Below are 27,096 nucleotides of genomic sequence, written 5' to 3' on the forward strand. Positions count from 1 at the left end.
GGTTGCTTGACATATTGTAATGCCCCTCTTCCAATTCACATAAAAATATGCTATCATTATACTTAAAACATACTAAAGGAATTGAAGAAACCACTTCCCAGTGAAAGGTTTCTGCTCATGATCAGCTAGCTAAATGAATCTTATTATTTTTTAGCATGAGAGACACAGCTTCATTGTCTTTTTAAAAAATTTGCGAAGCTTAAGTTAATGCTTCTGTAAAGTACGTCTCCAGAGACCGCTGCCATGATTTGCCTTGCTGAACTAGCAGTTTGAGACACTGGCAGAAGGCACGGGAAACAACTCCCAATGGTGGAGCAAATAAACCAATACTAGTACAATCAGATCACTTTGCATCTACAAGTTGAAACAAAAAATTTACAGCACAGTTATGTCTGACAGACATAGTTAAGAAAACAAATTTAAACACAGACACATTGGCTTGGCTTTTATTTGAAAGCCTAGATGCAATCTATAGTCATCAAGTTGTGGAAAACTTCAGGATACATGTAAAGTTTGGAAGGCAAATGAAAAGAACAATACAAATTGGACAAAAAATACATTTCAAAATTGCATGAAAACATTTTGACTGGCTTCGCCTAAAATACTCTGAATTTCCATAGGCTAATTACTTTAATACAGTTTTTCATTTTAAAAAACTTATTTAGTTTACATGTTCCCCACAGTCACTATGTCATGTAGGAACGTTATCAGATATTTTTATAGTATGAAAAAAATCTACTAAAAACTTATGCAGAAGGTTAATTGGTCATCATTCAATTTGAGCCAACAGATAAATGTTTGGGTTTATTTGTGAAAGTACAAGGACACATTAACAGAAATCTTAGTGCTATTCCAACTTGTCATACACCAAATCTGTTGCAGTATTTCTATAGAACAGCATATTACTGTATTTCCAGTATGAATCCAAAAGAATAGAAGACACAGTGCTTTCAAAAAAAAATCCTCTGCAATTCTATTAAACAGAACTATAGACAGGCTGTACTGAGATTTAAACTGAGATACGAAATAATGGCACTGATCAGCATTTTTAAAATCCTAATTTCTAAATTTGGATTCTTTTTGTCTGAAAAATAACAAAGTATTTATTTATGCTTTAAATGTAATAAAATAACTCTTTTGTTCTAAACGTGTAGATTGTTATTCTATAGGTTGTGTCCAACGAGACACAGGTAAGTAATACTGTGGCTTGCTTGATCATTCCATAATTCTTTGACAAAATACAAACTGTGTAGATGAAAGCAGAAGTCTATTACAGAATCTCAGTGCAGAAAGCAATTAGAAGACAATTTAAAAAAAAATCATCTATGCAATTTCTTTACATGTTTCAAATGTATTTAACTGGCATTTCTATCTTGATTTTTTAGCACAGAAAAATGAAAATGGGCTAGGTTTCCCCAAATAAATAATATTTTTGAATATACACTGCTGAAAATAGTATGAAGGATGTAAGAGAGAAATTAGACCTTCGAAATTTTCCTTTTTCCTTCCCACATATAAATTATGCAATACTAATACTGATAAAAAGTTTAAATGTATTTTCAAATCATGCAACATTCAGCTCAATTGCAAGTTAAGTTGTATTATTATACTTATAAAAAAGGATTGGGGATCAAAATATTATTTTAATGTATTTTTCCATTAAGAGGTTTACCAGAAACTGCCAATATTTTTTTGTGCCTGAAGGGTTTTTTTTTTTAAATGGAAGCTGAGCATTTCAAGTTTTCACACAAACTTCTGCACTATCAAACTAACTAGAAAAATGTGAAAAAGTATGTTAAACTTCTTGAGACAGGTATTTTGTCTGATTTGTTAATAAGAAAGTGCTGGATCAACTCTCTGCGAGGCTGGCATTTGGCATGAAAATTATGTTTCATTCTGGATTTTATCAATGATGGAGATATATTTAGAAACTATCCAGAAATATTCCTTTTGGTTGCTGTTTTCAGGTATTCAACAGGAGAGATCTGATACTATATAATCTGGTTTAAGGAAATTATACATGGTTTACATTAAATTCTTCTATGACCACATCTCAGGCCCAACACGTGTCTTTATAGGCAAGTCTTAAACATTATGATTCCCACAAATGCTGATTAGATACTATCCTAAAATTATCAATTTCTTGGATTTTTTTTAACATCCCCAGATAGAATTCTTTTTTTTTCTTTCTTCCAGAAGAAAATTAAGTATATCTTTTTCATACACACAGAAAACCAAAACTAAACAAATCAAAGATTGACAAGTTCCCAGACACAAGCAACTCTGTTATTGCTCTCTCACCAGCACACATTGGCAACAATCAGGATGGCTGGTAGCCCTGTTTCTTTATCCTGTCCTTTGCAAGTTGGACTAAAAATGTAAGAAACCCACCCCCATAATGATGTCATGGTGTCATCATGGGCAGATTCTTACTTATTTTCTGCCCATTTTTTGGCTTGTTTTTCATTCTCCCGTGTCTAAGGAATGCATTTATGAAAACATCCATAGAAACTACCTAAAAAACCCTCTTTTATGAGGCTTCTATGGCATGATGCCTAATCCTCAGAAGACAAGAGATAATCATCCCCATGTTTATAAATTCCCACATGGTTCACCAGATACCGTATTTCCATGATATAATTGACTTCCAGCTGACCCAGTTAAGCATATTGTGAGAACCAATCCTGTATGTTTAGAACAGCATCAACTTGTCTTCATAAACCACTAAATATCTGAGATTGCAGTCCTAAATTTATTCATCAAAAATAAATCCCACAAAGGAATTTACTCCTTTAAAGTTTACTCCAGTAAGGAAGTATGGAAATGTTCCTTTTATGACATAACAAAGCTTTACATTCCATGTTTTTTTAAAAAACCGCACACATTAGAAAGCTGTAAAAAGAATAATTACACCTTGAGCTCTGAAAGAGAACAAGGCATGTCCAGCCTACAAAAGTCTTTTATGATAACAAATGAGTCTTGCTGAATTGTTCTTCCTTCTTTTTAGCAGCGACTGATGAAACCATGTTTGCCAGGGCGAGAAAGAGGGGGGGGGGGAGAGAGAGAGGGAGGGGAAGGAAAAAGAGTGGCAACTCCGTTTCCTTCTAGTCTGTGATTTCTCCATCCTTTCTCAGAAGTAATCCAAAGAGAAAAACATACAATGTTAAAGTTAATACAAAAATATTAACACTTCTATTCAACTGTTGTACACTGTTATATCTCTACATTATAACTCTTAATACTGTACAGCTATAACATAATAAAATGTGCAATTCTTTTAAAAAATTCACACACTGCATATTTTTATTATTTTATTTAAGTATAAACTTTTTTAAACACTTTACATAAATTAACTCCTCTGAGACTAATATTTGATGTACAGTAAATTGTAATTCATATAAAAATCCATAAACAACTTGTCTCACATAATTTACAAAAAAATCAAGCTTCCTTTGCTTCTCTGTGACAAGAATTCTATTTGCCATTTTCCCCAAGGTAAACCCCATGATCACCGTAAAATCCATTACCAAATTTTGATTGTAGAATAAATTGCTTGTGCCTTTGTCCTTTCAAAAAGCAGCACTGTTAAAGCCATTGGGGTGTCCATACACAAAGAGTCTTGTTCCCCTCTTAACATGAACAGAGATTATATACCACATCCTAGGCAGAGAAAGGGAGTGAGAAGGAGAAAAGAGGAGGAGGAAGGGGGAGAAAGAAGAGGAGGAAAAAAGACTAATTCTTGTAAGCAAAAGTCAACAATTTAGTAATATTTGGAAACACTGTTATCGCTTTCTTTCTTAATTACTGGAATAATCAGCCAGTTGGAAACTCTTTAGATCTTTCTTTTTAGTATTTTCAGTCCAACTTGAGTGCAGCGATATGCATATGTAAACATATTCTTTAAAGCAGATCACCTTTAAGGTCATTCAGAAAAAACACAACTCCAGTTTTTAATATTATCATTCTTCTGGAAGGCTCTCCCTTTGTTGTAGAGTCCATTCAGATTGTGCTACAGAAAAATCTGAGCAAAGATGTATATTTAGGCTCAAGTAATAATGCAGCAAACTATTTGGTCTCCCCTCTTAGAAGACACTGGCACAGGGTCCGTCTCTTTGGCAGGCCAAGATCAACCAATGTGTTACCTCTTTCCAATCTCACTTTGCCTAAGAAACTGTATATTGTTAGCACTGTCAGCTAATTCGGGGTATTGCTCAACAGAGAGTACATAGTACCCATCATATCCTTGAACTTTTCCAGCACTCAAAAGTTGCCTCTTTTCCCCTTCTGTCCATAGCCTGGCCCCTTCCTCTCCATCTCTCACTCGTTGCTGTTCTCTGGCCCAGGCATTGGAGAGAGCCCTTTGCCTAGCCTGTTCTAATATCCGTGCCTTCTCCTCATCAAGTGTCATGCCATAGCGGACATGAAGAGCCAGTGCGCCGTACTGCATTTCAACATCAGCAAACCTACGAGTCCTGCCATTCACTACAGTGGTGGACTGGGAAACTGTGACATTGATGCCATTCTCCAGTGCCTTCCGGCCACTCGTCAATCTCAGCGTGCCCAGGTCACTCTCAGGTGAAGTGGTTTTAATGAAATAATGCGTGTCCTTTCCCTCAACAGTGAAGTGCAGGTTTTCCAGGTAGTATGCACTATTTAGAACAGCTGCCACTTTGATACAATCCTCATTTGCAATGTTAAGCACATTCGTCTGTACTTTGCCTTGATTGACAGCAAGCATTACTCCTTTTCCAATCAAAGATTTCACAGTTGCAAACCACAACCAGGATTTCGCACTACCAGGTCTGCGTTTGCTGATCTGGACTTCTGCCATCTTTCCTAGGGATAGGAAAGCCTTTGCTTCCCTTGCCACTTCTTGTTGCACTCCAGAAATCGGCTGAAAACAAGAACAGATTTTTTTTACAAGCCTATAAATTCCAACAGTCAAGCATTTATTGGCATGGTGCCTGCAGCTGACAACATGATATGCCACAATGACACTGCTGTAGCTAATTGAATTCGCAGACTGGATTCCACTCTTATAAGTTCTATGTTGCTTGATATTTTTCAATATTTATTCCCATTTTCGATTAAGAAGTTTAAAAAGTAGCACTGAATCACTCCAAAGAAAAATTCAGTTAATCAAACTATTCCTTATTGTGATGATTAACCAATCAAAATAAAATTAGAAACATTGAATGCTACGCTTCACTACCTTTTTTTATATCAGTCTTTATTATGTTAATTTACATACCATGAAATAGTACAAAAATAAAATATTGTCCAGATAGAAAGATGAATGCAATAAATTGATTTGCTAAAAGAATTAAAAACAAAGACCTCTTCGATGCATACTTATAAAGTAAATAATTGCCAAAATAATTATTACCTGTATTCCTATAAGTAATTTTCTAGCGCTTTCCTTTAGTGAGTTCCTCATTGCAGAAATGAAAGGAGGTCTGCCATGAGAGTTTTTTGCTTGCTTATATATTTGGTTCAATTATATTTGATATTATCTATTTACTATCAGGAATTCTTATATGCTATAACTTTATCCAGAAAGGCAATGTAAGTTCCTCCCTGAAATCTCTGAACTTTCATATCTTAAATGTACCAGATGCAGAAACTTGTGATAAACTTCGCTACAGGAGAGCAGCGTCTGTACCCTGGGGCTGCAATGGGATGTGGTAGTAGCTTTAGACTACTACTATCTCTTTATTCTAATCTATCTCATAGTAATACACTGCATTTTCAACTGGTAGATCCGTGAAATAATTTTCTCCACTGGCTTAAATGTACTACATCTTTAATTTCAAAACCTTTGCCTTGCTTTTGATTTAGCAGGAAGTAGGATACAAAGGTTTATTTTGGAATATTCATGTCACAATAGAAGTTCAATTCTAAATTGTTATGAGGGCTTAAGCTACGAAAGTTTCATTCAGTGCTGGTGGACTTTCAGAGGTTTTAAATATGCATGCAGATGCATACACTGTGAGTTTCTTCTCTATTTCCTTTTTTGTATCCTCTTTTGTGACTTTATTTTGTACTTATTCCCTCCTAATCTCTCCTGTCCACTGTTATGATAATGCTTTTGGGGGTCTGCCTTCCTTCATTCTCTCGACACTGCACTGTGTCTTTGTGCTCCCTTTACATACTTCAACAGGGAAACAGGCATGTTGGATCACTGGTGTGCATGGCCCCAACAATAAAAGGGATCAATGATTTCATTATCTCATTTTGCCTATACTGTATTTGATCTTGAACAAGATCTGAGAGAACTCACAAAATGAAGAAATGAGCTATGAGAAGAAGGACAATAGGAGCAAGTTGCAGTTTTCTCTACAACATTTTTACATTAGAACTTCAAATATATTAAGTAAATACATCAGATAACTCATCCCAAGATTTAATATCCATTTTGGGAAAAGGCCCTGGATGAATCTTTCATATCGCTTATGTTAGTTTTTGTATATAGAGAAAAGAAATTATACTTATTTTTATAATGATAGGACTAAAATTTCTGCTCCAAAAACATCAACACAATGTTTCTGGATTTATGTAACATGAAATTATTTTGACTATTTTAATAGCCTGGTAAGTCAGAGATTCTTCGGAATACACCTGAAAGGTTAACAGCTATTTAACATTTGTCATTTATTTCTGGTACTGAGAATTTGTGGGTAAATGGATTTTTGATTTCTGAATAAAATTTATAATTGCTATTTTCCTAAATGGTACATATAATTTTCTATTTTACATTTCATAAATTTTTGTAAATGATTTAGTTTTATACTTCTGTTTGGCAATATATTCTTAAAACAAGGAGTTTTATAGAGTTTGGGCTCTATATAATGTAATGCATTTTACCTGGAGTGATTTTATATTCAATATTTTATCTTCACATATAAAACATGGTTAATATTAAAGACAAGTAAAATTGTACTGCTGTACAATATGCATAATTTATGTCACCTGTTATTCTGTTTCTTTCACATTCTATTTTTTATTACATTGTTCACTTTTAGCCTGGAGGCAGGGTGCTGCTATCAATCTAATCTCTATAGCTTCCACTGGGAATGTCATAATTTGGAGAAAAAAAGGATTTTAAAATACTATTATTTATTGATTAATCATTTCCTCCCTTTCACTTCAGTTTAAAAAATGCTAAACTTAAGCATAGTCTTAAGTTATTGGACAAAAAATTCCTTACAGAATTAACATCTGTTATATAGTTTGGGACAAAAGTGTATCAAGAAACATCTCTACAATATGTTTTAATTTTTTAAAAATTCAATGTATGCCTCTGAGAATTTTTCAATACTCTAATAGAATCTTTTATTATATTTTGTTGCAGTTTAATTTTCCTTATTTTTTTCTTACCGGTACATCATCCCATTGCTGACTCTTCACAAGTTCATAGGAGGGTTCAGTTAAATCAAATTTAGGCACGGGGAAACCTGGAATTGCATTGTGTAGATGAAAACCAAATGTCACCAGCCAACTGTTAACATCTAAAAAGCAATTATAAAGTAAGTTAGAAAAAGTCACAGGTCCCTCAACATGATTGAATAATTTGAATGAATGTTGGTGAACTGGATAATGTTCTGAGCTTTAAAATATATTTGGAGGAGAAAACCCATGGCAGGGCTGTAGTTTATTTGTTTAAAAGTTGTCCTCATTTCTATACAACCAATGACCCAGAGAAAGAAAGGTAGTGAGGTAAGGTAGCTATTTTTTAAATGCACTATTTATACAATCCAAAATAATCTGAAACAATAATCTATTATTCTTTGGATCAGAGTGACTAATACTATAGATTATTCCATGTGATCCACGTAATTTCTTTATGAATATAAGGTTGTCTACTTAATAAACATAGGGAGAGCACTAGATCCTCACATCCCATGAATTCAACTATTGCAAGACAATGACGAACAAAAGAAACTACAGGATACTATGAACATGTGATCACAACTATTGCAAAAAAAAAAAAAAAAAAAAGTATTTGGACATCTTTTAGACAAAAAAGCCTCTTTAGTGAATTAATAAGATCTTAAAGATCCTAATTTGGAATATATTTGGCCTTCTGTTCCAATTATATAATTCCACAGTGCAACTGCGATTTATTCCTAAATGTTACTGCAATGTAGATATATTAAGCAGGAATGTACGAGTAGCATGATTCTCTCTAATATATGGTAGAATCATATAGCTGTGTTATAATTAGGTAAATAAATTATGCAAATAATTCATTCTGAAAAAGGGAAACATAGTTCTTAGATACTGAAAGCAGTTGGCATTAATATTTCAAGTGATTTACAATGAAACTGAATCCATTTCTTTGAAAGAAATTTCAAAAGAATACAATGGTGTCCAAATATATATTTATCAGCAAAATACAAGTATATTGTGAATTAAATTTTTGGATACAAAAATGCTTAAACATTAAAATACCAGATTTCTTAGTTTAAAGCCTTTCTGTTAAGTACTTGAAAACGTAGCAGAGCTATGTAAATCAAAAAGCACTATTATTTAAACTACAGATAAACCTACAACCATAAATAGAAAGAAAGAATGTTGGCACATTATTTTTCCCACTGACACATGACTGCTTGGAAAACTTTCCTTTTAAAGATCCAAGGTGTTATCATGCAAGCAAGAAATCCTAGTATGTTTCCTTGATGTATTGGCCATCTGGCAAAATAGCACTCCACTCGTAATATACAATAAATTTGCAGACATAAACTGTTGCCATAGTAACCATTTAGACAAACGGAAACATCAAAACCCCATTTTCTTTTGAATCCTCAAAGTAAAGTATTCTATAGAGACAGGAAATAAGGCCTATTATGAGGATTTTTGATAAGTCTTATTGTCTATTAAGTCACTACATCTATCATTGGCTACAATGAAATTCTTCCCTGGGAAAAAAGTGATCATCCTGAGTACTTTCTATAGTCACAAGATCTCAGACAGATCTAATTAAGAAAAATGATATAATTATGTACTATTTTACCCAACTGTGTATACCTCTCACATCTGAAGTAAGGTAGAATACACATACATTTTTATCTTAATAAAGTATATTCCTACTCATATAAAGAGTATAGTACATTGCTATCAGATACTTTAATTCCAAGGTGACATATGTGTATAATGTAATTTAACAAAAACAGTAGAGAATTGTACTTTATTAAATTTACATATTTACCTGTGATATAATCTTTCACATCATGTATTCTGCTGGCTGGATTGTTGTTTCTAAACATGTACAGGTTAAAAGGAGCTGGATCTTTCCCTATTTTTTTCCAAATTTCAATATCAGGTGTAGTCCAACGGCCTGCCAATATGTCATAATCTCTTTGACCAAAATGAATTAGTTTGGTTAGTGGGTCATAAAGGCCTCCATGAAATCCTATCACCAGTTGGAAATCAAGGTTAGAATCAAAATAGATTTCGCCATAGGCAGTGTACTGAATCTGCTTCAGCATTAGTCCATTACTACTGAAAACAGCCAGCGGGGTTCCAGTATTGTCTGAGGCGATGTAGAACTCATCTCCGCTACTAATCTCCATGGCGAATAAATGTCCTTGCAAGTCATAATAGAGAGAAGTGATTTCAGAGCTTGAGTGATTATATACGTGAGTTATTCTTGTTGGATATATGAGATCTGCATAAAAAAATTGAAGATGCTGTCCCAGACTAGTTTTACTGGAAACACGTCTTCCAAGTCCATCATAACGATATATCACTGTCCATCCACTGCCTTTGCTATAAACTCTGGTAAGAAGGCCCTTTGAACTGTATTCAAATATCTCAGTGCCCCTCTGTCGCAGAAATCCATCTTCATCTAACCGGTATTGAACATCACCAAGTCGAGTGATTCTGTCCCTCAGATCGTATCGCAGTGGTGTCAATCGAGCGCTATTACTTGGATTCAACAAGTGGAGATTGCCATTCAAGTCATAGTTGTAGCGCCACATTATTTTCTCATTAAGGTAAACTGTCTGTAGCTGGCCATCAACATCATATTCATAACCATACTTGGTAGTGTTAGCAAATGGGCCAATTTTAATTTCTCTTTTAGTTACTCGGCCCATGTTGTCATACTGAATTGTAATCCAGTACATAAGTGAACGGAATATTTCATACTGAATTTCTTTTATGCGACCATGAGCATCGAAGTGTTTTGTGTAAGTCATTACAGCTGTTGAAATTATCTGATTAATATCATAATAAATAACCCCAAATTTTCCAAACTGCTCAACTTTTCCAGATATGTCATCGAACTGATAGAGATCAATAGGCAATGGAGTTTCATTGATAACACCTTGCATGCTAGTCACTCTGAAGCTATTGTCATAGCTGTAGTCAAATCGGGCATTTACCATCCCATCTTCACTAAAGCGGAAAATCTGCCTGTCAATCAATGGACCAATTTGCCTGTATCTAATGGTGCAAATAAAGCCATCACTCTGGAGATTTACTGTTTTCAGAACTCCTGCTGTCTCATCATAAGTAAAACTCACTCTTGTGCTATCATATAGAATTTCAGAAAGCCTAGTCTGCCTTCGGTATTTGAACAAGACTCTCCGACTTGTGCCCAAGAAAGCAGTTTGTAACAGCTGTCCTTCTTCATTATAGTCCATGATGACAGAGGCATTGCTTTCTGGAGGATTGTAGATGTTCCGATAGTAGCCAATAGAACGGATAGTCTGCATAGTGTGGCGAGCTACACTGGGCATGGTTATTGCAGAAAGCCGATCCAGTAAGTCATATTCAAAGATATACTGCCGTTGGCTATGCAGTAAGAGAACCATGGACTGAAAAAGAAAACAGAGTTTAATCAAGTGCCAAAACTATTGGTAGACTAGCAACATTGTTGTTGGTTTTTTTAACTAAATCATCATTATTCAAATTGAGTAATGCTTGACCTTACATATTGGTAATTGCCTAATTCATTTGGATACTTAATTGTAAGAGGATCTATAATGACTTGCTCCAGATTCCTAATGTGTTCTTGTTGTGACTGAGTCATCCTTTTATCAAGTACTCAATGCCAAACAGCAGATTGTCAATGGACTGGGATAAGTCATGTTTAATACCAACAAAAGTAAGGCTGTCTTAAGCCAGCAACTCAAGAAGGGAACAACATATGGAGGAGACAATTTCACTCCTGTAATTAGAGATAATTTACTGAGAATTTTACTAGCCTGAAGATCCCTGAACCTCCTCTTTTATATCTATTTGTCAGATGGGTGAAGCAATTGGCTTGTTATTTACATCAAATTTTGCAGAGTTAATTAGTCACCAAATGATTCCGTTTGTAAAGCTTTGGCATTACACATCACTACCATTGTTATTTTATATTACTCACATGAAGATGTATAAAACTCTCAGCATCTGTCACTGTCGGTAGCTATTTCCACCTAAGGCAAATTTCGCTCTGTCCCACTAAAGGACATCAGATTAAATAATGATAAAAAGACTTCTTGTGCTTTGTTCAGTATTGTCATGCTAGGGAGTATATAATTAAGTATGCAGCACTGATTTAATACCATATTTCATTTTGGACAATCCCACCCCCGCAAATTCTGGGCCAAGAATAAATTTTGCTGGACGAATATGAGGAAAACACATTAGTGTTTGTGTGCATGTATATGCGTGTATAAGAGACAGAGAGACACATATCATTGTTTAAATTGTTATATTTATGCTGCAGTTTAGAACTCTTTCAGAAGTTTGACTTGAAAGTGAATATACTGTTCTTTTTTTGGTGCAAAGTGAAAAAAATGTTTGGAAAATGTTTTTAGATTCCCTTTTCAGATTTAGGGTGGAAAAGCTACAGTTTTTTTTATTATCCTGTATTATAAAATTCAGTGTTTTTGTTTGTGTTAACAGACATTTTAAGGGTAATTTCATTTGAAAAAATATAATATTAAACAAACAATTATTACAATATTGAGAAAACTGTTAGGTTAACATGACTACTCATAAAGAGTATCTCCAAATCCACTGATTCTGGTTGCCACCTAAATGTGCTTCAATCTCATGTATAATCATTCTCCATGATTTCAATGACATAATTATATCCACAGGCAACAACCTAGTAAATTCCAGGAAATCAAATTTATCTTACATACTGTATTTCTCAAAATCAGTTTTCTGGGATGGATTTTCCTTACAGTGCAACAGTGAGGATGTGGGCTAGGACCAATGAGATCAGGATTCAAATGTCCACAAAGTTAGAAAGGCTTTGCAATAGCTGCTGTAAAGATACAACAGACTATGGGAAAGAACTATAAAATCATATGTGTTACTTTTAGATCTTGGAGGAAAGTGCACGCACACAAACATGGATATCCCTTCTCTGTTGAAAACTGCAAATATCATGCAACAATCATTTTTAAAATTTTATGCAGAAATAATTCATTAATAGAACTGCAAACCAAAATTCCAACTGATAGTCGGGTACCTTTTCAAGATACGTGTAACTCCATGTTTTACCATCAGCAAATACTCTGGATACAATCCTTCCCTGCCCATCATATTCTACTTTTTCGCTAGTGGTGCCTCGTTGAATGCTACCAATTTGACCTGTAGATGAATAGGTAACATTGACAGCCATAAGCTTGCTGCTTGGGAACCAGAGAGTTGGATGTCCTGAAGTATCATAGGCGATTCTCAGTAGAAATTTACGGTGATCATCATAAATCTTCTCTGTCTTTGAAGTCCGATCAAAGTCAACTGAAAGGAGGTTCCTACCATTAACCTTTTATGAAACAAATAAGACAACAAAATAAATAATGTGGGGGGAGCATTGAGCTTGGTTATTATTTCTTTATAGAATCAGCCACTGTTTGAATACCATTGTTTAAAGATCATTTACAATGATTGATTTTCTTTGTCAGTAAACTAATTTAGCAGCTTCATGGCATAATAGCCAGGGATTAGGTTGCCATTTTAAAAGGTGTCATTAAATAAAGATGCACTGACATTTATTCAAAATGTTTTCAATTAATGCTGATAGAATTTAGTTAAATGTTAATATAATTCAACAATATATAAATTGAGAACTTTTATAATAACAAGATTTACAGAGGAAATTATGAAGATATAGCAGAATTATCACTATAATAATGAAAAATCAAAATAAAGGCCAACAAATATGTTGATGAAATGTAAGAATTGTTTTTCAAATAGACCATCAAAAATAGACACTAGCAATTCTTTCACACAATAAAATTAGCTTATTTTATAGGCAAGAAAATTTGAATGTTCATTTATTTTTTAATTTTATAAGATGTATTATATTACATGTAGAATATAATATGAAGAATGTTCTGAAATAAATTTTCTGGCTAATGGATCATCTGAGCTGTATTGCTTGAAGCCAGAAAGAAATATTCAAACTCTGAGAAAAGTAATATTCTTAAAACAGATAATAAATTATTCAGACTTTCATAAATAAAAATGAATTTTGATATTTTGACCTAATAGCCAAGGACTGTAGAATTATCTAGTCGTGCCATTTTTTAAAGAAAAACCTCACTTATTAAATATTGATAAATTCTACAGCAGAAGACATTTACAAATAAATATCATTAGGAACAGGAAGTTGGATACTTTCTGCATTTCACTGAAGCAAGAAGCAATGAAAAGTAATGCATTTCAGTGATACAAAAAAAATCTTATGATACACAGTATAAAGTATAAGCATTTATATTTTTTCTTAGAAAAAATGAGTTGCCTTTTAAATTTCAATTCTGTTATATTCCATAATTTTATTGTCTGTTATAAGTTTGCAGTTCTATTTTTCATTTAGTGTCAGGTTTTACTATGTCAAAATCCTATAAAGACATCCACTATATTTAGAAAACATAATTCTATTGAAAAATTGATTAATGATTCAATATCATTAGTTCTGGAACCTATCAGGAAAAAGATGATAAGATCTGTAAACTAAAATATATACTTTGTAGCAGGGGTGGAATTCTACCAGTTCACATCTAGTCGCTAGAACTGGTTGTTAACATTCTAAGCAGATGGAGAACCAGTTGTCAGAAGAAATTACTGGCGTAATCCTGTAAGGAAGGCAGGAAGGAAACATTCTGGTGTTGCTTACAGAAACTGCCTCTCCATTAACCCTTATGACATTCTTGGCAGGACTAGACTTCCTGTCTCAGGAACTTCTCTGGAGTATTTTTCCTCTCCTTTGCTGGTACTTTGCTTGTGTGGAGTGACCATTCAAAGTTTCAATGGCTCTGAATTTAGTGACTTATGACCGTTTTTCACACTTATGACTGCTGCAGCATCACCACAGTCATGAGAGGCCAGGCGAGGAGATGCGTTCCTCGATGTGAGTGATATTGAGTTGGCCACACCCAGCCAATAACATGAACACCAAGCCATGTCCACCCAGCCACATGAACACCAAGCCACGCCCACCACCCAAGCCATGCCCACAGAACCGGTTGTTAACATTTTTGAATCCTACCCCTGCTTTGTAGAGATACAAAGAATGATTTTTGGTAGGCAATAGAAACAAAAGTCCAAAGTTTTCTGATCATATTCCAGAAGTTTTTAAAAGGAGAGCATTTTAATAAGGACGGTGGATTTCTAGTCTTTAATTATCTGAATGCAGACAGAAAAATCTATTCCAAGTTGGGGTCCTGCTGTTCAAAATCTTTTTCAATAATCCTCTAGGCACCTGTAATTTGATTGAAGTATTCAAAAGTGAGGGTCAATAAGAACTGTTTGCAACGTATTTCTTTTCATCAGCCTGTTTGATAAGAAATGTTTTTGAAAGCTTTCAAAATACACATGCATTGTATAGATGCATGCTTTTCTGGAAACTGCAGAAAAGCAGTAAGAAAGAGTAAATTATAGGTATAAAATAAGAAAAATGCCAAAGGTGAAAAAGGAGTATATCTAAATCAAGTTTATCCCAAACTATTCATGACTGGTCTGCATATACTTTTCTTCTTGCAAATCACTCTTGCTTTTAACACATTTGTGCACTACTTCTTTACACTCACAACTTGTCTCTTTTTTTAGGACCTTACCCACTCCACCCAACTACAATTTTCTCAGCCTTCCAGTTGCTCTTGATCCATTCATTCTTCCTTCAGATGTATTTTCTATAATTGGACCCTCATTCAATCCCCCCCACCCCGATGAAACCATCTTACCAACCTTCACTTTCTGCTAGTCACTGACTATTCTTTTGACACTCATTAATTCTTTTGACACTCATTAATTCTTCACCTACCACCTTTTGTTTTACCATACATTTATTTGACTACCTCATTCCTACTGCATTCAACTTATTTTTATGTTCCTGGCCTATCCAAAGTCCAGTTTCCACACATCAAAATAGTTAGAAGCCGATTCTTATACACAATTAAATTTATTTCATATTATATGCAACATTCATCACACGCAAAATAATACATACTATCTATTCTTCTTTCTATCAGCACTTGTATCACTTGATATGTTACTATTCCTTTCCCATTTTTAGCAAACTTTCACCAAGATCCAAGTCAATTAATGTTACTGTGATTCAAATCCTTACTCAAAGTATAAAGGTAGAAGAGGGGATGTTTTTACCCCTTACTCACAATGGCACATCAAGACAACATCCTATTTGCATCTATCTTTTGCAGTATGTTGCTATTAACGTTTTCTCAGCAGCACTATTTGCAGAGACCTTTCTCTTAAAAGCAGCCATTGGTATACAATTCATTAGAGTAACCTCCACATTCTGTGGTACTATTGTCACTTCCACAGTGAGCATAATTCTCACTTAATTCCAGGCAACTTCCAAATCCTCTTTCCATATATTCACTTCCATTCATTCTTCTGAGAGATTAATTTATATTCTGCCAGCTTTTCAAATACAACTCATACATTTAGTTCCTGTAATATACTTACTCTCATACATTTACTTCTTTTCTTTCATGCCTATTTTTTTATTTACTTTTGATGCTTTCAAATAATGGTTTGTCCCAGATTCATAACTTTTCATCTTCCCTATATTCTTCACTAATGTCTCAGTTTGTAATAATAAATAATTATATCAGTTATGCTTTTGAATCATTTACTTCCCCTATGCATGCTGCTTCAATGACATTGAAAATCAACTTTTTTGTAAATGCATGTTTACCAGAATCTTTCCATCCTTTGATGTCCAAACGGCAGTAACATTTTTTCTATACTCTATTGCCTTTTAAAATCATCTATTCATGTCACCATCATGTAACACAGGGGTGTCAAACTCAATTTCATTGAGGGCCACATCAGGATTGGATTTGACCTTGGAGGGCCAGTCGGGATGTGGCCATGGTGAGCATAACAAGGGACCCTATATCAACAAGACATGGTTTTATAAAATTATAAAAATAGGGAGACATACATTTCTGTGATTTTGTTTTGTTAATACTTACTTGATCACCTTATGAACAGACCCAGAGCAAGAAACTGACTCCATACGAAGACTAGAATTACAAAATTGTCATAGGATACAGTAGCAGAATCCTGCAAGCCTGAAAAGTAAAGTATTTTACTTTTCCTCCCTCTTATAACTTTCCGAGTCTGAGGCTCTGTTTTGGGCCTGGAAGGCCTCCTGGAGCACTCCAGAGGTTCAGTTTTGGGCCTGGAAGACCTCCCAGAGGACTCCAGAAGCCAAAAGTAGTTGCAAGAGTGGAGCACTGCGGGCAGGTTCTTCGCTGTTTCCAGGGCTGCCCTGCAGGCCAGATCTAAACACTTTGTGGGCCGGATCTGGCCTGGGGGCCTTGAGTTTGACACCCCTGATCTAACAGAATATTTTCCCCCTGGATTGCATTCATTCAACATGTTGCACAATTTCTCCAAGCCTTATGTCTTATTGTCATTCACTGAAAAATAATATGTAATTATCATCAACCTACGAATTTTACATTCAGCAACTTCAACAACTAAAATGACATAAATTCATACTTTCTCATATTCATTTAAGCCTTTTTATTACTGTAATTAAAACCTCCCTACTTGTATTTATCAACACCATTCCATTCTTAAGTTCACAGGCATATATAACATCACTTTTCATTTCATTTGTTAATTTATGTCTTTCCCATTTATGCTTTTAGGTTCCAGTTTGCAATCTTCCACATGCCATGGCTGTGACTAGATGGACTCATGGATACTGACCTCTGCTATCTATCATGGTGTTGGTAAATTGAGGTTTTTCCATAGAACATTCAAATGACATTGAGACAGTGCTGATTAGGTTACCAGTCTTACTAACTTCTTTCCATATGTAAGAGCTTCTGCTAAAACTAGGGACATTGTAGGTCAGGTTTTAAATACTGAAGATTTTGGATAGTATGCTACAAACACAGATAAAGCCCAATTATTTCTCAAGCATGCTTGACGTACTTTGGTATGGAAGCTAGTATCTGTAACATGGATACTACAAACCAACATACTACAGGGAGAGCCCACATTTCATACAGGCAATGAAATTAAACACACCTAGGGTTATAAACTTCATTTTTTTAAAAGTAAGAAATTATAGAGTTGATGACTACAGTTTAATGTTTAGGATTAACCTAAAGCACTGTTATGTTCTCATCTAAAATGATCTGCAATAAAACTTAGGGTTGTATAGGAAGGATTTCATATTTAGTGTGTAATGCTAATGGTAAAAACGGAGGGTTATAAATCTGGAAATACATAGAACAATATGAATTAAAATATTCTTGTCTGAGGCATTGGTAACTTTAAATTATATTAGCAAGCATTATTCCTTTCTCTTTTTATTGTATTGGTTTTAGAAGACTTGATAAAAGAAAAAAAAAGTTCATTTGAAGCAATGAAAACTGTCACTAGGTGTTCTGTACTATTCATCTTAAACTAAAAATGCATTAGAGATGTAACTTACTCTGAGCTTACGGCCAAACACATTCACTTTGCCTTGTGCTTGTTCTTTTCGAAATCTCCATTCCACTAAATTCTGTCCATTTTCTCCAGGAAGAGTCATATTTCTTTTTGCTACAGTTGGATTGGCTGTACCTGCTAAAACATGTGGTTCTGTTTGGTAGTGTGTATCCAGGCCACTGGCATAGATGATTCTGAGAGACCCATCATATCCAATCTGGTAGCTATTTCTTAACTGATCTGAAATGAAACCCAACAAATATGTATTTCTAAACTAAGATTTTTCATACAAAAGTAATCATAACACAAACCAAATCAACATTAATGCAACATTCAGTTGCATTTAAAATATAAGCATTTTAATTTTAAAACATTTAAAACATTAAAATTTAATTTTTTTGGTTATGACCTTTCAGCTTTATTTGACTTCTTGATGCATATTCCAATGTATGACAAATATATGCTGTAAGAAGCATTATTTTTACATCTAGATGCATCTTTAGAATCATTTTAGAAATAGAATATATATAAAAGGTTTTAATCAATATTAACTAAATATTTTTTAAACTTGTACTTGCAAATTGTATCCACAACTAGTGAAAGTATAATAATAAAAAATAAAGACACAATTATAGGGTTTATAACTTTATTCAGGTATGTATATTATAGAAGATTAAGGCTTTAACCCTATACCTATACAAAACACACCTAGCTAACCATCTTTTCTGGCTAGTTTTCATCACAACTTGTAATAAATATAACAGTGTTTTTTCTTTTATCTTTTTTCTCTTGAAGATTATTGCTTCATTTAATTTGTTAACGTACCTTGGACCATTGTATAGAAAGAATCAATTGAGGATAGATTTGAAGTGATGCTGACATCATCTTCTCTGCTAGATGATTCAATGTCTACAGTAATAGCCCTTTCCATTTCTCCATGTAGATTAGTGACCACTCCAGTTGGAAATGTGACATTGGTCAATCTGCCTTCACTGTCATAGCTAAAACAATTTACACGAACAAACAAACAGAAGCAAGAATGGATTGTTTTTACTCACTGACTCAAACTAGAAATTTCTGCTGATAATACTGTGATAAATTTTGAGGTTTTACACCTGTATTATGCACAATGAAAAAATGAAGAATTTGTTGCATTTATTGAAAGCTTTTTGGTAGAGGAAAAAAACAATGGCTCTCAAGTCTGCATAGATGTCTCTTTGGAGTGTGACCAAACCCTACTACAATCTAATTTGCTATTTAAAAGTAGTACATTTTATAGGGATAAATTGTTTTATGATCCAAATTTGCTTTCTATAAGGGTAGATTTAATTCAGTTTTATACAAATGTTACATCTAGTGGTTTTGATTTTTTTCTTTTTAATTTAGTATGGGCCTTATCTGTTTATGAAGAGAGTGAACTTTGTTGATATACATTCCTGACAGCATCACATTCTTAATGATACAATAAGCTGTGATAGGAATACTAATATCATAGGACCATTGTGATGCATACACCGGGAACAAAAATTGAATGGAAAAAGATAAAATTCTTAATATAAAAGGAACAAGTGGTACTTGTAACTACATACTACAGTATCGAATGATCCTATTCACTGTTCGCTTAATCTCCTTTTCTTTCACGGTATGTTTATTTGAATACTGCATGTGTTTATTTCCTGAGTGATCTGTGTACTCAATATCCTTACACCTGGATTGATGTTAATAAATATCCTTTGTGGGGATAGTTTGATAAAGCAATAATATACATATAATATCTTGAAATCCAGAAATAGAGAAAATGGCATGATATGCGGAAACCGGTCACCTTCTTTTGTGCATAATTTCATATATTTCTTTCAAGTATTTAATAATATTTCTTTAAAAGAAGTCACAATAAATGTGATCATTTGCAAATTAGTGCAGGGGTTTCTTGTAGTAAAATCTCTGGTACAAAATAACTTAGTAGATTGAATCTTCAAGCTGTATATTAGGGAAAACTCCCACTTTGATCTGTAGTGTTCTTCAAATAATTCTTCGCCCCACATAGAATATTTAAGTAAAGCTAGCCTTCTATAAATACAGAGGTTAAAAAACAGAGAATAGGCAGGCTGATATTGGACACATGCTTATTTTGAGAGTTTATTATGAAGAAATAAAGAAATATCAGCAACCTGCCCTCTCGTTCTCATCGTTGTCCCTATATTTTCAAGTAGGAGGATGAGATGAGTTTATAGTGCTGGACATGAAATGGCTCTAACATGGCAAGCAACAGAGAAAAGACATGGTCTACCTTTATAAAAGCTACTTTTTTGAGTGGGCATCAACCCCATTAAATCCTATAAAATGGTATCACTGCTATTGTGTTCTTTCTGTACTACACAGATTTTTGTACAAGACAAAAAAAGTGCAAAAGAATTCCTCATTAAAAGTCATATCATGTAAAGTATATGCTTCTTAGTTGCTTTTATGCTACCTCGTGTTCTTCTGTCTAAGCCATTTCTGCCCTTCTTTATATCTACATGCATTTTAAGCAGTCAATTTTTGATATTATTACTTTTCTATTCCAGCTGAGGATATTGCTAAAACGCCTAGCTTGAAATCTTGTGCTAAAAGTATTCATTTCTTCTCATCCAGGAATTCCTTTTTGAATTGATGGACAGTCTACTTATAGCTCTGAGCAAATCTTATAACTATTCTAATGCTAAGCAATAAAAATCAGAAAAATGTCTGCAAAATAATTTTTAAGTTATGTGTTTGGTCTCTAAAATCATGTGAAAATTACAGAGGAAAATCAGATAATGTGATTAAGATTGAAATATATTTATTCATTGTTAACGAATGGTGACAGATATTTAAAAGAATAGATCTGAATAATAATCGTTGAAGGTGATTAGGAAAGGAAGGCATAACTTACTGCCTGTTTGAAAAATGAATTTCAAAACGGACAGCTTCTTCCCTAAATGAATTGCAGCCCCTCCTCTCCCAGCTTTTGGCATGCAAGCTTTGGAATTCAATTCCAGAAGCAATCTGCGCAATTAACAACAGGGTGAACTAAACTATAGGGGATCCTTGCTTTACAAGCTTTTAATAATGTTCAAAGTTACAATGGCATCAAAACAAGTAATCTACAACCTGTCTTTCACATTATGACAATCGCACAACCCATGGTCATACAATCTCAATAGGGGTGCTTGGCTACTGGCTCACATTTGTGATAGTTGCAGTGTCTTGCAATCATATGACCATGATATGTGACCTTCCCAGCTGGCTGCCAGCAAGCAAAGTCAATCGGGGAAACCATGCAATTCACTTAATGGTCATGGGGTTTGCTTAATGATCATGGGAAAAACGGTTGTAAACTTGAGTCTGGTTACAGGATATCTCACTTAATAATTTAATTGCTTAGTGACCAAAAATCTGGGCCCAATTGTGGTCATAAATTGAGGACTACTCCAATTTATGACCTCCAATTTATGTCTATTTATTTTATGACAAACTTGATACTGCTTTTCAAGATACTCAATATGGATATGGAAATTCATATTCAGCTGAACTTAATTAATCTATTGGTAGAGAATCTTTAGAGCATCTGTCTAGATATTTGGCAGAAAATATATCAACTTTTCCATAGGTTCATAGTTATTTGGCATATACTGACATTTTTAATTTTAGGATGCAAAATTAAATACAAGAGACTTTTGCACAGTACTACTTGTGCACTTGCTTCACAAATTTTGTACTGAAAATATATTCTTATGTATCAAAAAAAGTTAAACAATTTATACAATCTGAAAAAAACTATTACTTTTCTGCCTTTGGCTAAAATCAAGTGTGCAGTAATTACATATTAAATCCTGCTTCTTAGTTATTATGTAGAAATATGCATTTATTTTGCATGGTTAATAGGCAATTTTTAAAAATCTAGTCAAATATTCATTGGCTTCTTAGGTGTACAGCATATTTTCAGCTAACTTTTTTTTTTAACAGAAGAATACCAAACTTGGATTTTCTAGCCCTAAATTATCGAAGTAACCTATTTATTTTTAACATTTTTACATTTACCCATAACACATTAACAAACTTAATTAAGAAAGCATGTAACATTGTTAAAAGTATGAACTGATTTTCACACTATTTCAGAACAATAGTTATTAAATAAACACATCTGCTTTTTTAAACTTTCAAGGTATATGTCATTGCTGTATTTCTGAATTGGATTGGGTGCAACTTGAAAGTAACAACATCAGCAAAAAGGTATTTTGCTTCCCTTTATTTCATTTCATTTTTTACTTCTGGGAAATAAAACGTCCCATTTCACAATTTCTTTTCATTCGGGGTTACATTATTTTCCTCAAAATATGTCAAGCACAATAAATTTCCAGGAATACTTTAATAAGCAGTTTTTAAAGGTACTTTTTGAAATTCACTTCACTTTGTTGATTTTGAAAATAATGTTCTCTTCTTTCGCTAGATAATAACATTTAGTTATCTCTTACAAGCCAGGAGCTAAGAGTTCCCTCACAATGTATATTCAGATATTCTAAATCTCATTAATTAGGTGCTCCAAAGGTTTGTATTATTGTAACTTTATATTTGGGATGACCCAGGGTTTTTCTAATGTCTTTAGTGTGATTGTATATTTGTAGGTAAAAAGATAAAGATTTTAAGGAAATCACAGTATCTTTTGCATGTTTTGTGTATAGCAATGTTACAATCAAAATGTTGAAGATAATTTATTATATATATATATATGTGTGTGTGTGTATGTATGTGTGTGTGTGTATACACACACATACACTGCTTGTTGTATGGGTGCAATGTTTTCATTTGTTAAAATCAAAGTCAGCATAAGGATCTATTATCACCTTTCATTACAGTCCTCACAACTTTAAAGAAGATGCACAAATGGGACCAAAACTCTAATTTTTTAATTTTTCAAAACCATAAAACTGCAACACTTTAAAAACAGACAGCAGGAGTAACAAGATATTCAGCAGCATCAATTCAATTAATGGTTTTTAGCTAAGCTAAATGTTTACAAGCCAGAAAGTCATGGAGGAATGTTCAGTTATGGATTGATACATAACACATCACTGGCAAGAACAATCTCATAAGAAGACATTTTTATTGGATATTACATTCCTAACTGATATGGAAAGGATGGGATCCATCAACTAAATAAAATCCTGGCCCATTTGGCGGCTATATGTCAACAAAAAGCACTTAGAACCTGGCGTTATAGCAAATTGGCAGCCAGTATATTTCCATCCTAACACTAGATAACCCTTTTAGCCCTTTAATTAGCTAAATTAGCTGTATAAAGCTGAATATGCAAAGTAAACTCAGGTTGGGGTGAGGTTTAAAAGTATCACCATCTAAAGTCACCTTAATTAATTCAATTTTTAGTTTATTAGCCACAGGGTATTTCATTGTGACAATAGTTCTAACTGGCAAATTGGCTAGCATTGGGAAAAGGAAAAGGAGTGTGGATTTTTTAGTAAGTGGCACAACTTCTATACCTTTGGAATTTCTGCACCCTTTACACCTGTATATATTTACCCTATCAGAATATACGTAGGAATTTCTCCTATCAAAATCAAATTAGTTATTAAAGATTGGGAAAGAAGCAGGGCACGAAGAGTCTAGCTCAGAGGCCCCCAACCTTTTGGATGCTAGTGACCAGCTCCACAGAGGGCAGTTTTTCTGTGGACCAGGGAGGCGTGGTTTTGAGTGCTGCCTAGATCCTGAGCACGTGTGAATGGGGCTTCGCTTGCTTGCATGACTTGGTTCCTGGAGGGCCAGGTACCAGTCAGTGGCCAGGGATTCCTGGTCTAGCTTATGTGAGAAGAGGAAATGCAGCTTAGATTTGGGGATTGTTGAAGAAACTGTTTCAAAGAGACTGAACCTTACTATATGTGGATGGGAATTTAAACTTATCATTTTTAAAATTATTTTTATCCCTGATTATCAGTTATTCTTCTGAAATCTGTATGCTGTTTGATTATTTGGTTTGTCAGTTACATGGAGTCTGACATAGGGTTCCAATTCTCTTGTCCAGATCCTTAAATCTCAAGTGTTGAATTGTACATATAAAGTTGGAATAAATGCAGCACTGGCCATTTTGTATGGTTCACATCAAATCTGGCCTATAGTAGGTATCTCCAAGCTGCAGTACTAGGTCAGTTGAAAGGGATGTTAAAAAAATAAAATAAAATTACATGACCTGAAGGAGAAACACACAATCTAGTTCTACTAGAATTGTAACAACAGCTGCCAATTAAAATGTTCGTTAAATATACAGGAAGAAACAAAATATTTTCACTGAAAGCTAAAAGGTAGACATTAAAAACTGTATTCATATGGCTTTTTGCCATATTATATAGGAGCCTCTGTGGCGCAGTGGTTAGAGTGCAGTACTGCAAGCTACTTCTGCAGCCAGCTGCCTACAATTTGGCAATTCAAATCCCACCAGGCTCATGGTTGACTCAGCCTTCCATCCTTCCAAGGTGGGTAAAATGAGGACCCAAATTATTGGGGAAAATATGCTGACTCTGTAAACCGCTTTGACAGGGCACTATAAAGTGGTATGTAAGTCTAAGTGCTATTGCTATTGCTGCTATATTCTTCCAGTAGAATGTCTGTATGGTTGTCTGTATCTGTATTATAACCTCAATGCTACAACAATCAATACTGATTATGAAAATGAATTCATTTGCCCGATAATTTTTAAATAATCTGTGATAGTGTATGATTTTTAATTTGTCAGATACATGTTCTTTTATTTTATTTATGTGCTCAATATGATTAATCTGGGACTATGCAATGGATTAAAATTATTTGCTCAGTCCATTTCATTTCTGCTTCATTAAATTCAAGATAATGTACCTACAGCAATAAGAATACAGAAATAATTGTATTTATAAAATAGTAGATATCAGGCAGAGAGATCAAAGACTATTTCATTATGGGATTTCACAGTTTACTCTTGATAGCTCTCAAAACACAATTAAGATCAAATCTTCCTTCAAACTGTCATGCACATATCAGTGAAATTACATGTTTGAATAATCTGTGAGCCAAACGAATGTGTAAGAAAGGGAAGAGTTTTATTAGAGATATAATGTGTTATTTAACATGCAAAACTTGACCTGCTTTGGAATCCAATATATAATTACAGAAATATTTAGCAACTCAGAAAATAATTAGGACTGAATGACAATACAGTATTCACCTGACCTTGCAGCAGATAATTAAACAGCTTTTTAAATTTTTAATTGCAATGTTGAATGTCTTGCAAGATGAACAGCTTTTAAAAACACAACGGAAATTGTACTTATTTGCTAATTGATCATTTTAGTATTTGTTTTTATAGGGAGGAAAAACCTTTTGAATAAAACTCAACTCTGGGATGATTCCTGGGCCAAAACTGACATATTTTGGCGCCAACACAATTTTTTACTTCTATTCTGCAATGTTCTTCCAATGACCTAATCTAATTTTAGATTTACCCCTTGTATTTTCTCATAATCCAAATGTTAATCAACTCTAACTCTGTTTGCCTTGGTAATCTAGGTTTCCACTTTTGGATTAATAGAATTCAGGAAAAAATATCACCGAATGTTACTATATACATAAATTGAACCAGATATTGATTCTGATTGAGTCAGAAATAGCAAAAAACGAATCAGACACTCAGATAACATGCTCAAGCAGGAAAGCTGCAAAATTTGTGGCTATATTCATATAAATTTGGAAAACTTGGTCAGTTTTGTACTATGTGAACCCACCTGTGTGGTTAGTATATGTTTTCATGTACTGTAATGTAAAAACTCAGAAAAATGAGTTGATTAAAACCAATCTAAATATGTTGTATAATACAGCCATAGTGATATAATAAAATGAACCTAAAGTAAATCATAATAATCATCTTATGTTTTAACAGCCACTTATTAGCTTTTCATATCTGCACATTTTAAATAAATATTTGCAATCGCTTGGTGTATATTGATATAATGATTTATTCTAAATGGCCAATATTCTAATATGAAGTTTTAGGGCTGAGCATGAACAAGTATTACCTATTTCCTTGCTTATTTGCAATAATATTTTGTGTCATAGCATCTGCAAAGAGCAGAGACATCAAACAGCTAGTCTCACAAAACTAAACAGTACTATTTTTGTATTCATTGCCCCAAACCTAGTAAAGCATAAGTATTATTGTCAAGAGGGGTTTTTTTTTTTTTGTTCCTTTAAGTCAGTTTTTTGCAACTACCTGGACAAGTCCCTGAGTTTTCTTGGGAAGGTTTCTCAGAAGTGGTTTGCCAATGCCTCCTTCCTAAGGCTGAAAGAAAGTGACTAGCCCAGTTGCCCAGGATCACCCCATATGGCTTTGTGCCTAGGCTGGGCTAGAATTCAGTCTCATGGTTTCTATTCTGATGCCTTAACTATTACACCAATTTGACTCTTTTCATTTGCAGCATTGGTGCTGGAAATTTTATTAACTGTCAAGCTACTGGAAATTACCAATCACATGCAAATCTCTCACAGCATTCTAATCAAGAATTTTAAATATACTGTATATCAGGTCTCCAACCTTGGCAACTTTGAGACGTGTGGATTTCAACTCCGAGAATTCCTCAGCCAGCTCTGTCTGAGGAATTCTAGGAGTTGAAGTCCACACGTCTTAAAGTTGCCAAGGTTGGAGACCCCTGTTGTATATAATACTATACCTATTACAGTTTCTCCAACATTTTTGAACAATGAAATGAAGTAAAATTTTGATATTCAAAATGTTCACTAAATATTTTTTTTTGGGGGGGGGGGAATCCACGCTATCTCAGACCAGAGGCAAACATGGTTCTGCAGATTATTCCCATGGCAATGGACATGCATTGTTTCTAGAACAGGTATAAAAAGTGTATGGATAAAAAAATATAGTGATCCTGAAAAGATTTATGTATAACATATAGTTCATGAACTACTGTATTTCAGCATTCCAATAGAGAACCTCAGAACAATTGAAACTTTTATCTGGAATTTTTGCAGTAAGGTTAAGTGACAATTCAGATTCAATAAGACATTTTGGGGATTAATACAGGGACTCTAGACTATATGAAGGGAGAGTCTGAATTGTCTGCCAGGAATTCCCTATTTCAGAACACCAACCCCCCAGTCTCC

The 27,096-nt window shown here is 34.0% G+C and overlaps 1 protein-coding gene across 23 annotated transcripts in view; it reads right to left on the minus strand.

Moving 5' to 3' along the window:
- Positions 1-430: 430 nt before the first annotated feature.
- Positions 431-27,096, minus strand: part of TENM3 (teneurin transmembrane protein 3) — a 660,890-nt gene continuing 634,224 nt past the window's right edge. For all 23 annotated transcript variants that reach the window (XM_087936357.1, XM_087936356.1, XM_087936366.1 and 20 more), the window contains 6 exons: positions 18,745-18,920; positions 17,924-18,159; positions 12,473-12,769; positions 9,209-10,820; positions 7,378-7,508; positions 431-4,894 (listed from right to left, as the gene is read on the minus strand). In XM_087936357.1, coding sequence (XP_087792483.1) covers positions 4,139-4,894; positions 7,378-7,508; positions 9,209-10,820; positions 12,473-12,769; positions 17,924-18,159; positions 18,745-18,920 — 3,208 coding nt within the window. In that variant the 3' untranslated portion in view covers positions 431-4,138. The remainder of the gene's footprint in view (positions 4,895-7,377; positions 7,509-9,208; positions 10,821-12,472; positions 12,770-17,923; positions 18,160-18,744; positions 18,921-27,096) is intronic.

Source organism: Pseudonaja textilis, chromosome 6, assembly GCF_049901715.1.
Source record: "Pseudonaja textilis isolate UNSWEBS1 chromosome 6, rPseTex1.2, whole genome shotgun sequence".
Classification (NCBI taxonomy): domain Eukaryota; kingdom Metazoa; phylum Chordata; class Lepidosauria; order Squamata; family Elapidae; genus Pseudonaja; species Pseudonaja textilis.